This window comes from Coturnix japonica, chromosome 2 (assembly GCF_054131305.1).
Source record: "Coturnix japonica strain WE chromosome 2, WE-NBRP24, whole genome shotgun sequence".
Taxonomy (NCBI): domain Eukaryota; kingdom Metazoa; phylum Chordata; class Aves; order Galliformes; family Phasianidae; genus Coturnix; species Coturnix japonica.
In genome coordinates this window covers 107,776,217-107,793,148 of record NC_140664.1, presented here as the reverse complement: position 1 = coordinate 107,793,148, position 16,932 = coordinate 107,776,217, and the positions used below count along the sequence as shown (strand labels likewise).

Genomic DNA, 16,932 nt, shown 5'->3' with positions numbered 1-16,932 from the left:
ATATACAACATATTTCCAAAAGCAACTGATAAATAAAGAGAGATGTAATGGTAGCATTTTGCAAGATCCAGCAGTATCATTTTCTGGGTATGCATCTTTCCATCACACCTATAATCTACAGATATGAAATAATTTTTCATTACTATTTTCTTATGCTAATAAGCCCTCACCTTATTTTACTCATCCCTCATGCTTTTGAGAACTTAAGCCTCAAAGGGATTGAGTTGATGTTGGCAATTTATTGTTTCTGAAAGGTTAACCTCATTCAAAGCCTGCAATTCTGTCACAGCCTATACATGCATATCTGTATTGCTTCTCAAGCAGTCTGCAGAAGACCTTGCATTTATAGCTAGTGATTGCAAGAAATAATCTACCATGAATTTTAGATTACCACTGCACTTCATGTCTATCTGTAAGATGGGGAGAGGAAGCAGTATTCAAGAATCTTACTATAAAATAACATTTTCAACTGTACAGAAAACATTAGTAATTGAAGCAGTTTATCTTGTACAACGGAATAAGAAAATTTAACATCTGGTAATTCATATCTCCACATTTCCCACACTATTTCTTCTTATTCATGGATCATGACAGCAGTAAATTGATTTTTAAATGCTTTTGGACAGCTCTGCCCACTTGAGCAGATTACAGAACTAACCTTTTCAATGGCACAAAAGTTCTTCGTCATCTGGCAGACGAGCTGAGTACATTGTTCCTTCAGCTCAGCTGGCATCTAGCATGGGCGACAGAAGCATTCTGCACACCCAGTGCTCACAAAGGAGGGTAACGTGGATGGGAACTCACAGACAGTGCAAGAGGTTTCCTGCCAAGTATGAAATCTTGCAAAAGGCTGAATGAACGAATGCACTTTGAGCTTCTTGTTAATCTGACACCCTCAGAAAAGACACCAAGGATCACTGCCAGCAGGATGAGCAAATAAGCAAGATAGTTAACTTTGCTTTTTACACACAAGAGACCCAGATGGATTGTTTGCATAGGAAGACAACACCCAAATGGTGATGATGTGCTATGAGACAGTGCCCTTCTGGGAGTCACCTGCAGCACTGTGGCAGGTGACTGTCCCCTGAGGGTGACCATTTGAGTGGGAGGTTTGCTCTGCTAGAGTTACCACAGCAGCAGGTGAAGAGTGGCCAGTGTGTTCTGATGGCTAACAAGAGACTCTCAGGATCTTTCAAAGCATGAAAGTTTATCCCCTTGACAGGGTAATTGCAACTGAGACTTGACAGAATGGGATGAAGACACGCACTCCCAAGGATAGAAACCTGTGACTTGTGACTTCTGGTAGCAGGAAGACTGCCCTATGGTGCAAGGTCCATGCTGTAGAAGGTCTACTTGGGATCACCTACTGTTCTGATTTCTTTCTGCTTTTTCATGCAGACACCAATTACATGGTGATACGAAATCATTTTACCTCAAAAGTAACTGTAGGGATCTTGAGCAAGGGAGAATGGGACATGAATCCTTGTATTGTTTCTCATTAATCCTATGGCAGAAAGGAAAAAGTCTGGATAGCAGCATTTATGGAGACGGTATGCTGAAGGCCCAGCTGGCTGAGTTTCTTAATGAGCTAAAATGATAAAAGCATATATTGAAATGGAAATGGTGGAAATGGAGAACACATATGTGTAAACAATGTCAGGAAACAAAGGACAAGCACACAAACACTGTTTGGGCACAGGAACAACACTCAGGACAAAGCCCAGCTGGAGCTAAAATTAATGTGGGACATGAAAGGGTAACAAGATGGAATTTTGAAAGTATGAGGACAACAAAAGGAGATTTGAAGAAAACATAGGCCTGCTGCTTATTAGGGGAGATAACAAAATAATGGACAATATTGAAAAGTCTGCGGCAATACCATTTCTGCCTATAGCACTTTAGGCAACATCTACTCCCACATCTTTGCATGTACAGGTTAGGAAGGTTAGTGAGTACCTTAATAAGTCAAATGTGTTCAAATACCTGAGATCATGTGAGTTACACTCATGATGGGGTAGCTTTAACACCCTGTCTGCTTCATGAAAAATCGCTGCGATTACAGGACAGTCTTGATGACTGGAGACAGGTTAATTTCATATTCATATTGAAGAAAATACAAAGGAGGATCTAAGAAACTGCATAATAGTTGGCCTCACCTTAGTCCTTGGAAAAATCGTGGAGTATGTCCTCTTGGAAACAATTTCCAACGTGTAAAAGGACAAGACAACAATCAAGAAAGGTTGACAAGAATTTACTAAGAGCAAATCACGTTTGGCCCATCCAATTGCTTGGTATGATGAAGTGACTGGCCATGCAGATGAATGGAGAGAAGTGGATGCAGTATATTTTGACTTTATCCAGACTGTTTACACATTATCACTTGCAAGGTGAGGAAGTATGGGCTGAACCAAATGATTAAAGGTAGGCTGAAAACTGGTCAGACTCATCAAGCTAAATTGTTGAGTCAATGGCATGACATCCAGTTGGAGGTTGGAAATGGACACAGTAACCCATGGACTGTTATGTAGACACTGGTTAAAATCTTCATTGGCAGATCATACGAGGAAACAGAATCTGAGCTCAAGTAGGTTTCCAGATGATGTGGAAGTGAGAGGAGTAGTTGCCATGAGGTCAGAACTTCAATTTAGAGAGACCATGAGACACTGGAGGTCTAAGCAAAATATGTGCTTTTGAGGTTTCTATTCAAGAAACTTTAACAAGTGCAAAATTCTGCATCTGGGAAAAAAACAAACAACTAAACAAACAATGCACCTGCAAAGATAGCAGAAGAACTAGCTGTGCTTCAGGCCTGTTGAAAAGAATATGGAGGCTGCAGTATCTGCTGGGCTCAAGGAGAACTAACAAAGTGCTCACATCACAACTAGTGCAAACAGTGCTCTGGGCTACATTAGGAGGAATGTTGTCAGCAGATCCAGGAAAGTCAGTACTCGTCTCTATTCAGTGCTCTCCAGGCCTCACTGAGAGCATCAGTTCAAGAAGGTTGCTGAGAAACTGGCACAGGTCCAATACAGGGCTACTGTGATGGTTATGGATCTAGAGGATAGTCTTGGGCTTGTTTATTGTGCCAAATAGGAGACTAAAATGACTACTGGGAGCTGCAACAATATGGAATTACAGAGATGATGTATACAAATTCTCTGCAGTGGCAGATGATATATATGGCCAAAAAATTGCCTCTGACATGGTTCAAAATGGTCATTAGGAAAATATTCTGTATTAGGAGAGCAGTGCAGCACTGGAAGAATGCCTATTCAAAGCCACTGACTTGATCCAATGTCAGTGATTGTACTTTTCCAAATAGCAGTTCGAGCAAAAGTCCCTTTCAATCAACATTTCTAAAACCAATCTATTTACAGTATCTTTCACTGTTCTGCAAATTATGAATGTTTTACAACTTTGTAAAGATAAGAAGCAAAACCAAAAGCCACTCCAGAGAAAGCACCTTTTTTTTCCAATACTTTAAAGTCAAATTCTTTGGCAATAATAAATGAAACAATGAATTTATAGCTGCTATTGTGCAGATGCTGTCAATTCTTCTCTAGACGGTACTCACTGCTCCTTTCTGTAAGTGCCAACTTCTGTGTTACAATGTGCAGAGCCTGTGAGTTCCCTAGATACCATTTTTACTTTGTGTACAAAGAAGCATTGAGGACTTGATCCCTCCTACACATGAGCAAAGACCCATAGATTCTTTGAACTGACCGAATGTAAGTTAAAAGGAAAACTATGGTCCATCCTTCCTTAAGAATCTGACCTTCCAGCTCATCTAACAGATGCAGGACCAGAAAAACGAACAGTGATTTAAGCTTGTTCAGTCACAGCTCTCAAAGTTTAACCAGCTGACCACAAAATTAAAAAAAATAAATCTAAATAACTATCAGAACAAAAAATCATTGCCAAATTATTGAGAACAATGTCCTATAAAGCATGGAAGTGTTACAAGCTGTATAATGAAGAAGAAAATAAGTTCAAATGGGAAATAATAGAAATAAAAAAGGGATCATTGCATAGGATGTGCAAATTAAATGATGTTATTTTACAGTAAAACATCTTCATATTTTTCTCAAAATCTAGTCTCAGAATCTCAAAAAACTTTCCCACACCTTCAACACTGCTGATGATTTAGAGCTTTGTGGATGATCAGTAATTAATTTAACATGAGAATGAAAAGCAACTACGCTATCTATGATGCCTCACTGATGTAAATTTCACAAACCATCTCATTTAGAGCAGCATAGGATAGCATTTACATCTCTAATCAAAGGAAGAATTGATTTGAATAACTCAATTTTTTACTATTATCCTTGTAAGAGTGAATCTGTTCTCTTATTGTCCTTCTCCTTCTCTGTACCCAGAACCTGGCTTTCACTGTTACATCTCCTTCTTATTCTTGTCCCCCAAACTGATTTCCTTATGATGAATCATTTGCAATTTCTCCCTTATTTTTTAAAAATCTATACATTTCTAGTGCCTCCATTTTGTCCAAAACTCCTTCTTTCCTTTTTATTACTTTCCCTTTCATCTATCTTCTCACCTTTAGGAAGACGCCTCAGGAGATAAAATTTTTATATCCTTCCTTTCCTCCTGAGCTCTGTGGATTCAAATGAGATCTTCCACCATACTCATTTTTTTCAACAAATTTTACTGTTTCAGAAAAACAGGCATGACTAACTGGCAGTGGTCATCGCCTTCAAGAACAGATTACAGCAAGTTTTACAGTTTTGACAGAGTAATACTACTCTTTTACAGTTCATCGCTTTACAAGCTGCAATAAGGTTTGCAAAAATGATTAAGGTCACTGGAATTTATCATCTTACACAAGCCAAGGTCTGAAGAAAAATTGTTTTGGCAGAAGCCATTCTTTTTCAGCCTTGCTTTTATCAGTTTAAGAAAGCTTTCTTCCAAATACATGACATGTAGCTTAACACAGAACTAGAAAACTGGAAATATCAATGCACAAATTCAGGTCTGTAATATATTTCCTTCATACTAACAGTAAGCATTCAGTCTTACTATTCAGGAATTGAAAGAAAAATTAGTTTTGTCTACCTCATTTATATAGAAACCCAGGGAAAAGCATACCCTCTGTTATCAATGGCTTACAATTACCTATGTCTCAATATGTCAACCCTGAACATTCAGGAAAAATTCCATTCAGGTGAAAACGGCTCTCAATCAGCCTGGCAGCATTACCAAGTAAGTGCAATGGAATATAAACTGTCTTTAAGACTATTTCAAGGTACCTAAGGTGCTCATCGAGAGTGTTGCAATCAAAAATGTAATGCAAAGAGTGACAGAACTGTGTTGGAACAAAAGCCTAATTTTACTGGTTTGGTGGTGGTCAGTAATGGGTAGGGTGAAATGCAATGAAAAAAGTATGTAAGAAAACAATCATGTAGCGGTACTGCCCAGAATACTCTCCCAGAGAACCCTTCCAGACTGTAAATATTTGCAAAGGAAAGCTAGTTTTTATTATTATTTTGTAAGCCTTTGGATTTTTCCTGTCTTAATTTGCTCCATCATACATTCCTCTCTCCCAGTACTCATAGCAAAAGCAATAAAGAGTAAACCCCTGAGCACTTGGCAAATTGACAGGGCAAATTAGAAAACAATTCTGATGAAGTATTGAAACATTTAGAGGAAAATAACTGCAAAAATGACAGAAATTCTAAAGCCAGGGACTTGCTCAGTGTCTTACCAGTACTTAAGTGCTTATTCATAAAACATACACAAGGTATACCCTTAGGATATTGCTTGAATTTTGTATGTCAAATAAAATTCAGATGCATAGCATAAATTGCTTTCTCATTCAGTTTTATTTAAATTTCCCTTGAGAAAACATGTAGTGGTTACTGTTTCCATTTCGTGAAAATTTACTTCATTTTAATTCCTCAATCTAACAACTAAATATAATTAAATACAAGATTTAACTCACTAATCTTGAACCCCTGACAGCTGAATGTTGGTTGACACCTACAGAATTTATGATCTGTGCCAGCCACAGAACACAGCATGTGCTGACACACCAGAAACCACCATTTCTGAACAATTAAATACTTCTAAAAATTTATATCTTAACTTATGTATTATTTAATTGCAACACATCCAGATAGTCATCAGGAACAAGATCTCATCCTGCTTGGTGCCATACAAACATAAATAAAAAACCCTTATTCTGAAGGACTTTACAGAGTAAGCCAAGAGACAACAGATGGCTACAGAAAGACATATGGAGAGGACATGAAAACAATACGGTGATATTAGTTAGTCTTATAGACATGGCCTCAGTATGTTACCAACCAAACTGTTGCCAGTGGAAAGCAGGAAGTTTTCAGAGTGTTCTGAAAAATCATAAGGCATTTGCTTTGTTGATGATTAGAGAAAGCTTCTTCTGCGTGGAAGGGGCTATGAAATGATTAGATGTGAGCACAGTTACTTTTACTTAATGATGCTCACCTAGGCCAAACTGGTGATGGAAAGAAAATGCAAGCACAGGACACGAGGGACTTGTGACTACAGGCACTGCCCTGAGGAATGACAGTGAGACAGTTTAAGAACAAAATCCAAGAAATGCTGGAAGATCTATGGAATGCAACAAATCATGCACAACTGATTGTGGAAGAGTGGGCAGCAAGGAAATCTGTAATGCTTCATTTGGTAAGTGAATTGTTAGGACAACAGAAAGAACTTTAGGAAAATAGAAATTATCTCTTAGAATATAAATATTGATAAAACGTTTCTGTCAGAGCTGCTGTTAAATCTGTTGACTTAATCATACTGCAGTATTTCAGTATAAATAATAAAATTGAGATATTTATTTAGTTAGTACTTGGAAATGCCTATAAATAGACACATGGTCGAATGAGTTCCTCTGTTATTGGTTGGCATCACATCTTATTGACACTAAGACCACACAGACGACTAGGGCAAATGTAAGAAAAATGTGAGCAGAGGGAAAAAAAACAAAAACATTTTCTGAATTCAGAGCTCTCTGAAATAATGTTGCAACTATTCTTGAATGGATATGGAATGATGAATACACTGTTAGTCAACTTTGAATAAAATTCATGTTCCATATTTCAGTATAAAGTTACTGAAGTATTTGGTTGAATGAGGGTGCCAATTAAGAAGGATATACATATGCAATTATGCTTCTTAATTTTGCTGTCTCAGTAATGATGTAAATAAACTCAGTTTAACTTACCTAAAGTCCTTTATGAAGGACTCTTACAGTATACTTTTTGTTCAGCTCATCTTCAGTTAAACTTGTTTTAGGCATCAGTTGCAGAAGAGTTCCACTGAGCTCCTCTTTATCTAGACTAGATGCATATGACCTTTGATATGACTTCTACCATGAGACAGAATACGGGCCAGATTGGGATGTTATTATTTAGAAACTCCAAGTCTGAGGAGGGTAAAACTTAAGTATAGTGGTTATGCAGTGACAATAAATAGATACAAATAAAAACATTTATACAACCTTGTCAAAAGAAGTACAAATTCTGTTCTTTTTATATGGAAAGATTTAACCAAACAGACAAAATAAGAATCCAACTACTCTAAATTTAAGTGCATACCTATAATCCACTACACAGTGGGAAAAAAAATTCCCCAAACACAGAAACCATTTCCAGTCAAAACAAACAAATGGGCAAACAAAAACCCCAAGCCAACTGAAAGAATAGCCTGATATAGAGGGATGGCAGTGCTTTTGTGGGGAGTTCAGTACAGGTCTCTGAGATCTTCACAGAAATGGACAGTAATTTTGTGGTGTTATCTTTGAAGAGTGGGATGAAGGGAAGAGATTTCCATTTAAAAGGAAAAAAGGGCAGCTCAAACCACCAGCATAAATCCCCAAATGCATTTCTCTTTGCTACTGGGATGCTAAAACATTAACTTCATTATTAATGGGTGGAAAGAGCATGCACAGAGCTAGTTCCTGTACCTGCCGAGCTGCTGATAACATGATTGCAAAGGAGTAAATTATCACATTTCTTGGCTCCTGAGTCACTTTGATCCTCCTGTAAACACTGCCTGTAGTCTTGATCACTCCATATTTTGATATTTTTCAAGTCTTCCTTCACTGTCACAAAGGGCTCTCCAATTATTGAAAAATCTCTTACTACCATCCTTCGAATTACATAATTCTAATTTGCTTCCATGCAGAAGTCGCTCTAATATGGTCACACATACCTGAAGCCAGGTACCAGGGAAAGACAACAGCTTACAGTGGTGTTTTTTAATGGCCTCACAGCTCTGTACAGTGTACATACTTACTGCTCGTATTATGACAGAAAGATGAGCCACTTGGGTGTTTATTCAGCATTTATATATTTTTTCTAAACAATTAACTTCCTCCTTTTATCACACTACAGTTTATTTTCCCTGAAATGAATCACTCCAGAAAAGATAAGGAGCATTAGAATTCAAAGCTGCCACTCATGCATACAGCTGTCTTTTTACAAAATTATATGAAACATGCGAGTATTTCTAATAAAAACTTAAAAAGGCAGCTTATTTTTCCTCGCATTGTTTTCAGCTCTTTTGAGTCACAGCATGTTGTGAGTGCCTGAGGAAGGAAACGGAGAAAAACATCAGACTTCCTAAGCATCTCAGAGGTTTTTCTATGAACTGTGCTCACGTGACACCTGGCAGCACCACTGATTCACTATTATTCTCATCCACCTCTAAAATTAGACAAGCTGAAGTACTAAATAAATTACAGTTTCCAGGTGTCTGATTGCCCTGTCGCACCAAAATAACAAAAGCAAGTGCCCTAAAGCATTAATTGCTGTTAAATGTTAAGGCACTGAAGTTCATTAAACTTAAGCCACTGAGAAACAATCATCACGTCTTTAACTTCAGGCTTGATACACACTGATCAAGCAATTATCTGTTAAACACAGGCACTAATTTATTCTGGCCACACATTATGATGTGTAACTGAAAAGGATCCTTTACTCATAGCATTTATATTTCCAAACAAACATTCAACACGATTAAGTATGGACTGAGACAAATATTTTGCTTGAAGCCTTTTAAAGAGATTTAAAAAATGTCAGGGAGAAAATACATGAGAATCCCGAGTCTCCATGATACATCACTGTGCACAAAAGGCACGCTTTTCTTCAAAGAGACTTTTGTATGCATGAGTTTTTATGTGTAGCTGTCCCGTGTTAGTTTGATTATTATAGAATAGAATCACAGAATCATCAAATCTTGAGTTGGAAGGGACTTCTGGAGGGCATTTAGTCCAGCTCCCCTGCAATAAACAGGGACACAACAGAGAGATCAGGTTTTCCAAGTCCCTATCCAGCCTCACCTTGAAAGTCTCCAGGGACAGGCATCAACCACAACACTGGGGTCCCAGAGCATCACCACCCTCACCTTTTCCTTATATCCAACCTAAATCTATCCTCTTTAATCCCTTTTATTTTCTTATACTACCTCTACTTGAGCAGAATTGTCAAGCTTATACACTTAAACCAGGCTCCCAAATCAGCAATGCAGATGCCTACTTAATTGAAAATGATTCCATAGATTAATTTTCTAATCTGCAGGGGCATTCTTAGCTAACTCCAAATCAGTCAAACTGGCAATGTAAATCACAGACAGTAACAGTTGCTTCTACCTGCTTGTAAGGACAATAGCGTACGTTGTCAAATTTGACTTAACTAAGAAGTCTAGCAATCAAAGCTAGCATGATGCAGAAATTTTTATTCAGGACTATTTTTTTTGCTAAGAAATGAGGATTCTGATTGACCAAGTTTATAAATTATTTTAGTAAAGAAAATAAGCTTCTCCAGATTTTCCTTAGAAATATTTCTTAGTTTAAAGCCATTTACAGAATTTTCTGCCAGAATGTGAGACTCGTCAACCATATTTGTGAAATCAAGTTCTAATCAGCATTGCTCTTTGCTGAAAAGAAGCTCCCCTTCATGTTTGCTGGACAAGAAAATGTAACATCATCAGAAATAAAAGAACCACAAATGTACCCAGTTTCCTCTGCTGAAAGTGGAAGCAAGCAGGCAATTTTCTAGGACTTTATTCCAGCAAGACTAACCCATCCTGAGGATAATGGGCACTGGTCTGCATTATATATTAGTATGTTCCTGGTTTTGTTCATGGCAAAATGGTTTCAGAAACTGCGATGTGTCAGAAAGCAGTAAGCTATATAAAGAGAGAGAGAGAGCCATTTCACTGCTGAGCACAAAACAGAATTCCGAACACTTTTAGTGGGCCTCATATTACTGTGGATGCCCCATCCCTGCAGACATTCAAAGCCAGGCTGGATGTGGCTCTGGACAGTCTGGTCTGGTGGTTGGTGACCCTGCACATAACAGGGGGGTTGAAATCAGATATTTTTGGGGTCCTTTTCAACCCAGGCCTTTCTATGATTCAGCTCTGAGACTATAGGTTCCCATCTTTAAATAAAATAGAGGACATCTATTTCTGTGTACAGTAAAATAGAGGACATCTATTTCTGTGTACAGTAGTAAAAAAGTCATTCAATTGATCTTTGTATTTGAAAAGAAATAAACAAAAACAAAAGCAAAACAGAAGACCAGATACAAGGCAAATGCTAGTACTTAAGGACTTAAAGAGTCCTTACGAGAAATGGAGTCATCTCATTCCTGGAGGCAATGAATTGAGTATCAGTTTTGATTGTAACTATTCCAGAGAAAGTCTATCTTGTTGGGCAGACTTTAGGAAAAAAAGAGTTTAAATAAGTCATATTCCAGTTCCTGCTGTCTGAGAATCACAAACTGGTTAAAGTTGGCAGGGACCTCAGTGTCCGTCTGTCCAATCCCTGCTCCAGCAGTGACACTTGAAGCAGGGCGTCCAGGCCCCTCTACAGAAGTGTTTTGAGTATCTCCAAGGAGGATACTCCAATCTCTGAGCATTCTGTGCCAGTGCTCAGTCACCCACACAGTAAAATGCTTCCTAGTTTTGAGAGGTCCATTACACTGTGCACTACTGCAAGGAGTCTGACTCGGTCTTCTTTAAACCCCTTCTCCAAGTATACTAAGAAGTCATCCTCTGAGTCTTCTCTTTAGGCAGAACAGCTTCAGCTATCTCAGCCTTTCCTCTTAGGAGGGATGCTCCACTCTCTACCATCTTTGGGGCCCTTTGCTGGACTCCCTCCAGTACGTCATGTCACTCCTACATAGGGCAGCCCAGATCTGGACCTGTGATACAGGTTACACTTCAGGAGCGGCTTGGGATGATGATGTTCCTGTTCATCCTTTGACACTGACACAGTAAATGTTCTCTGGTCTGTGAAAATCACCTATTAAAATTCCATATTGAAGGACATTTTTTTTAAAAATGTATTCTATTCTCACTTTTTCCTTGAGAAGGATATTAATTAAAAGTACAGAGATGAAGGAGAACTGGATTCTCCTTCATACAATGTCTGCATTTAATATTTTTATACAGTGATCGATGCATGGCATGTTCCAATGATGCTAATTTCCCTGGAGCTTAATAACATAATCTCTTATTAGATTATTAGTGATTATTAGACACAAATGTTAAAAAGTCAAGTTTTTATAAATAAAACAAAGATATGAGCCCATTGTGCTTTCTATTTTTTTTCTTTTTTTTTTTTTTTTCCCCCTTTTTTTCTTTTTTTGGGCTTCCAGAGAACAGCTGTAAAGGAAACAAATATACCACTGGACAATTATGAGGCAGCTATTTTGGGACCTCAGGATGAACTTTTTGGAGTTGTCTTTAAATGGAACACTAGATAACATGAAACTTACAGGAATCATGAACAGATTTAAACAAACCTTTCCTCTAAGAGTTATGGTGAATTTCTTATTTCTATATTAAAACTCAGCAGGAAATAGAACATGAGGAAATAGATTTTGCCAGCCTAAAACCTTTTCGAGCTGTCTGATCATATAATGTAACAAAGTAAATTACTGCAGTTCAAAGAATGTTTTGGAAAGTAATGCTCATGACATATTATCTTGACTACCAACCTATTGAAAAATATCATCATGACTAGAAATCTGTTGCAATCAATAATTTTGTAAAAACCCATGAGAAGAGACTAAAATAAGAGAAACTATTTACCTGAAAATCAAAAATTGACTGAGTGATATCCCTGAAAATTTTTCTATGTTTTCTATTAGAGAACGCGCAGTGCAAAAAACCCAAGTTCGGGCTGGGATAAAAGTTGTAAGCAAAATTTGGATTTAGATCTTGTTAAACTGTGTAAAATACAATTTGAATACTGGTATTTTTATTTTTCATTATCTCACGAGGACAAGTAGAAAGACACTGTTTGTTTAGCTTTAAACTCAGTTTGGTATGTCTTAAATGTATGCAAAACAAACAAGGCTTCTTGTCAACTAACCACAAAGCACAGCTATTCTTTAGGTATTACTGAAGTATATGAACAACTCTTTCAGTGAACAAGAGCTGAAAATTGTGGTGAAAAATTAGGCATTACATCATAACATTTCAAACATCAAACCAAAAATATGATGTGATTAATAAAGATTCTGCTATTTGAAGATGAAAATGGTTAGTTGTTCAGATAGATTTCTGTGCTCCATTTAGATCCATTTCTAAGATTTCTGAATATCCAGAGAATGCTCTAGTCTGGAAATATTGCTATTACAATTCATTTTTATTCAAATCAATGTGAAATTATATGAACATACCCTGGCATAAATGGAATGGAGAACTGGCGTCATCTCAAAAAAACACAACTTTTTTCCACCTACATAGCTGGATCTTAATCAGCAGAACGTCAGTGGGGAACTGGTATGCAAAATAAACAAGAATCCTCTGGCTCCAAGGCATATGAGGCTTATTAAATTAGTACTCTTATAATATCTGTTATTAGATGAGAATTTCCTTGGAACACACCTATGAAAAATTTGTACTTTTCGTCTTGGCTGAAAATATTCTGTCTTGTGGCCAAATGGAAGATCAGGGCTGTGCAAGAAATAAAACTGTGACTACAGATGCTACAGACACTGGGAAATCTCTGATGTATTAAAGAATTTCAGGGACAACAGATGGACATGTTTGGATCTGCTGAGCATTTGTGCTCCTTGCTGAACTGTTTATTAACTTCAAGGCTACACCAAAAGTCTAAGAAAGCAAAGCAAAGCAAAGCAAAGCAACAGGAGTTCTTCCCTCCTTTTCAGAGGATTTGGACTATTTCATTTTCATTTCCAGTAGGATTATGGGATGGAATCCACAATGGAGGTGTTACTTAAAAGAAACAGTTTAAATAGCTTATTTCTGCTTTTGCCATTAATATGAGCAGAGGGAAACATTTTCGAGTACAAGTGCTTAATGAACTAGAGAAATGATGGCTGTAATATGTATTGATGTGTGACATTAAAATAGCTTAAAAATGCTAAGGAACTCACAGACTCTTTTCTGCTCATAGTCTTGCTTTGGGAACGAGAACGGGAGATGGTGCTGAAAAATGAATCCTTTTTTGATGCAGACAATGGTGGAGATCCTGTAAATTCGCGTCCTCCCGGCAAGCTCTCTATGCTCGGAGATGAGCTGATTTTTGAACTTTGACCTATAAAAGAAGCATAAAGTAAGATGAGAGTTAATCAGTGGGCTGTTTCTTTTCCCTGCAAACAGGGAACACATCACTCAACTGATATTCACTGAGATTCACAGATAGCTCAGAGCTCAATGAAATGTTGAAGCGTGTCAGCATGCACTGAAATTGAAGAACTATTCTGATGTACACAGAACTTATTTTTGTCTGAGAGAAAAACACAAATCTTAACCTAAATATAGGTATATATACATATGCACAATACATTGTACATACACACAATACATAGTACATACGCAGGCTGCTCTGAAAGTAATGCCTCCTATTTATATCCCTGGAAACTACAACACATACAAAGAGCACATTAACGCTATGTGATAGCGCAAATTTTCAGATACAGTGCACTATTCTTACAACACAGTATCCACCATTAGCACTGCATTTTTGCCAAAGATGAACAAAAGCCTATGTGCTGCACTTGTAAAAATATGCACCAGTGTAAGTGACACACTGTTGCTTTCGCCACTGCTGAAATGCACCATCACCTCGTTGTGCTCACACCCACTATTTGGTGTCCAGAAACATTCAGCAAGCATCAATGAATGTCAGTGGGTACAATTTTTTGGAGGAATTCAGTAACACACCTTTGCTCCATACACACTTCCATGTCAGATGCCTCTCTGTCAGACTGCCCCCCTGCTGCCATCTGTTGCATGGCAACAACATGTAACATCATAATGGTGGGAAGGTTCGTTCTCTACTGCCATACCACTATGATTAACATCTAATTTTGTGGGCCATCATAATAAAATAGAAGGTACTACTTTTTGAGCATCTCTTGTATATATGCTCTACATCTATCTATCTATATATTTATCTAAATATATATATATCTATAAATAAATATATCTATATATCCATATATATATAGATATATGGATATAAATACTCTCCCAATACATATTTGATAATACACACAGACTGAGGAGATTCTGAATGTCCATAACGAGCAAAAGTACACATCATAATGAAAAAAATCTCACCTCATCAACTCTGCAAAGGAAAATCTTTGTGTCTCAATAAATACACTATAAAACTTGACAAAGAAAACTGAGAACAAGAACACTGGATTACAAGAATGGATTTAACATTTAATAACAGGATGACAATTTCTAGACTTGCAACAGGAAGGAACATAAGTTTTGTTTGGGAAAGGATATAAATTCTCCTGCCTCAAATTTAAAGGGCATTTTCACCTGATATATTTTTATGAAGCTCACTTTCTAGAGAATCTAGTGTTGTCTCACTGTTGTAGTGAGGACACTTGGGTACATCCTTGTGCTGTTTCACCATGATGCTGTATTGACGTACATGATCAGGCAGTTTATGACAAAGACCATTTCTTCCAGTTGACGCCCACAAAAAGTTTTCAAATTTGTGTGTTTTTCACGCTTCCTCTTATAGCTTCAAGAACAATCCACCAGATGTAATCATTCAGATGCTAGAGGTGCAAATTTATCTCCTCTGCAAGACCACAATCAAATTCCAAAGAGTTCCATCCTTCCTTACTGATCTGCTTCCACACAAACCAGTTTTACTCTCAGAGATGCCATTTATTAACACACAGACCTCCCAGTGTACTCTGTGTGTATTTTGGTACACTTTTTGTCATTGTAGGTACATGAGCCATTCTGAAAATGCAACACTAATTTCCTTTCTGGAATGAGTAAGTCTCCACTCCATTATACACTACGTTCTTCTCCCATGATAAATTCTGAAGTAATATAAAGACACTAAAAACAAAGAAATGAAAGAAAAGGCATAGAAAACACACAAACTCAGATTTAGAAACAAAAGGAGACCAGTTATGTTGAGTTCAGACAGTTTAAATTAAGGGTAACAACTAGGAGGAGCTACTCATACATTTTAACATTATTCAGTTATTTAAGCTTCAGAACAGTGTCTGCCCTCAAAGTGGTGTGCATGCCAGCAGTACCATGGCCACCTGCAGGGTGGAGACACAGTCTGAGCCAGGAACTCTGCAGCATTTGCCCTACATGACACATACTGCACAGCCACAGCCACATGAAACCAGCAATTCACATTTTCTAAAGAGAAAAAGTACAGATCTATTTAAAATGTCATCCTAACAAGGAGACTAACAGAATGAACTTGCAAAGGATAAAACTTCCCATGTGACAAAACAGACCAGAAAGGACAAAAGAGAAAAAGGGACCTGAGTTTAATATTCTTCAAGCTTTCTTGAAGACAACTGCCATATAAACTGTTCCTTATTTTTTCCCTCATCCTTGATTGCCTTATTTTGCTCTTCTCTCCCACAACTCTCCTACATTTTATATTCTGCTTCTCCTAAGGACGCTGCTCTGATTGCCTCTTCCTCCTCTTCACATCCTTTTGCTTCGCCTTTTCTACTTCTGTGACTTCATAGAATCAAAGAATCATTTGAGTTGGAAGGGATCTTTAAAGGTCATCCAGTCCAACTCTCCTGCAGTGAACAGGGATGTCTACAACTTGATCAGGTTGCTCTGAGCCCCATTCAACCTGATCTTGAATGCCTCTAGGGATGGGACTTCTGCCACCTCTCTGGGCAATCTGTTCCAGTGCCTCATCATTGTCACTGTTTAAAACTTCATCCTCATATCCAATCCAAATCTCCTCTGTTTTAGTTTGAAATCATATCCCTTGTCCAGTCACAAAAGACTCTCCTAAAGAGTCTATCCCCTTCTTTCTTACACTGTCCCTTTGGGTACTGTAGGACTTCCTTTTTCCACATTTTTTCATTCCTTATTCTTCTTTAAATTGCATTTTTTCTGCTGCTTCTCTGACCTTCTTCTAGTCACATATCATGTACCAGAAACCCTAGAAGATGTATAAAGTACAATTTAATAATATTTGCTTATGTATAAATTAGACTAAATGGTTTCTTTTTCCTATCTTGTTAATAAGAAGATAGCTTTCACATAAAATTAAGATTAAAAATGAAAAAAAAAAAATTAAAGACAGCAATATAATTATTTAACTTACATCTCCATTTCTTGGCCTGTGCTTAACCCAATTCATCTACAATAAGCAGATGATGCGATACAATTTTACAGATATTATGAAGAGATGGATGCTTTAAATACACTTGATCTCATGCACATGATACAGTGCAGCTTGGTAAAATGATGGAAAAAATGCCTTGTAAGAACTTTTTTTATATTCAGTCTTCCAGTTCTAAGTTAACAAGTTCCAAATTTAAAAGACAGAGAACTATTCTTGTGGTAAATACTGTTTATTAAACAGCTTCATTTCAAGAATGGATCACAGTTTAGAGAAATGGAGTATGCACCTACTTGCATAACCAAACA

The 16,932-nt window shown here is 37.4% G+C and overlaps 1 protein-coding gene across 11 annotated transcripts in view; it reads right to left on the bottom strand.

Moving 5' to 3' along the window:
- TBC1D5 (TBC1 domain family member 5) overlaps positions 1-16,932 on the bottom strand; it is a 283,840-nt gene that overhangs the window by 25,575 nt on the left and 241,333 nt on the right. For 6 of the 11 annotated variants that reach the window (XM_085538429.1, XM_015853783.3, XM_015853786.3 and 3 more), the window contains 2 exons: positions 13,416-13,576; positions 2,157-2,189 (listed from right to left, as the gene is read on the bottom strand). In XM_085538429.1, the coding sequence (XP_085394555.1) occupies positions 2,157-2,189; positions 13,416-13,576 (194 nt within the window). The remainder of the gene's footprint in view (positions 1-2,156; positions 2,190-13,415; positions 13,577-16,932) is intronic. The other 5 variants (XM_085538430.1, XM_015853785.3, XM_015853787.3 and 2 more) reach the window with 1 other exon arrangement.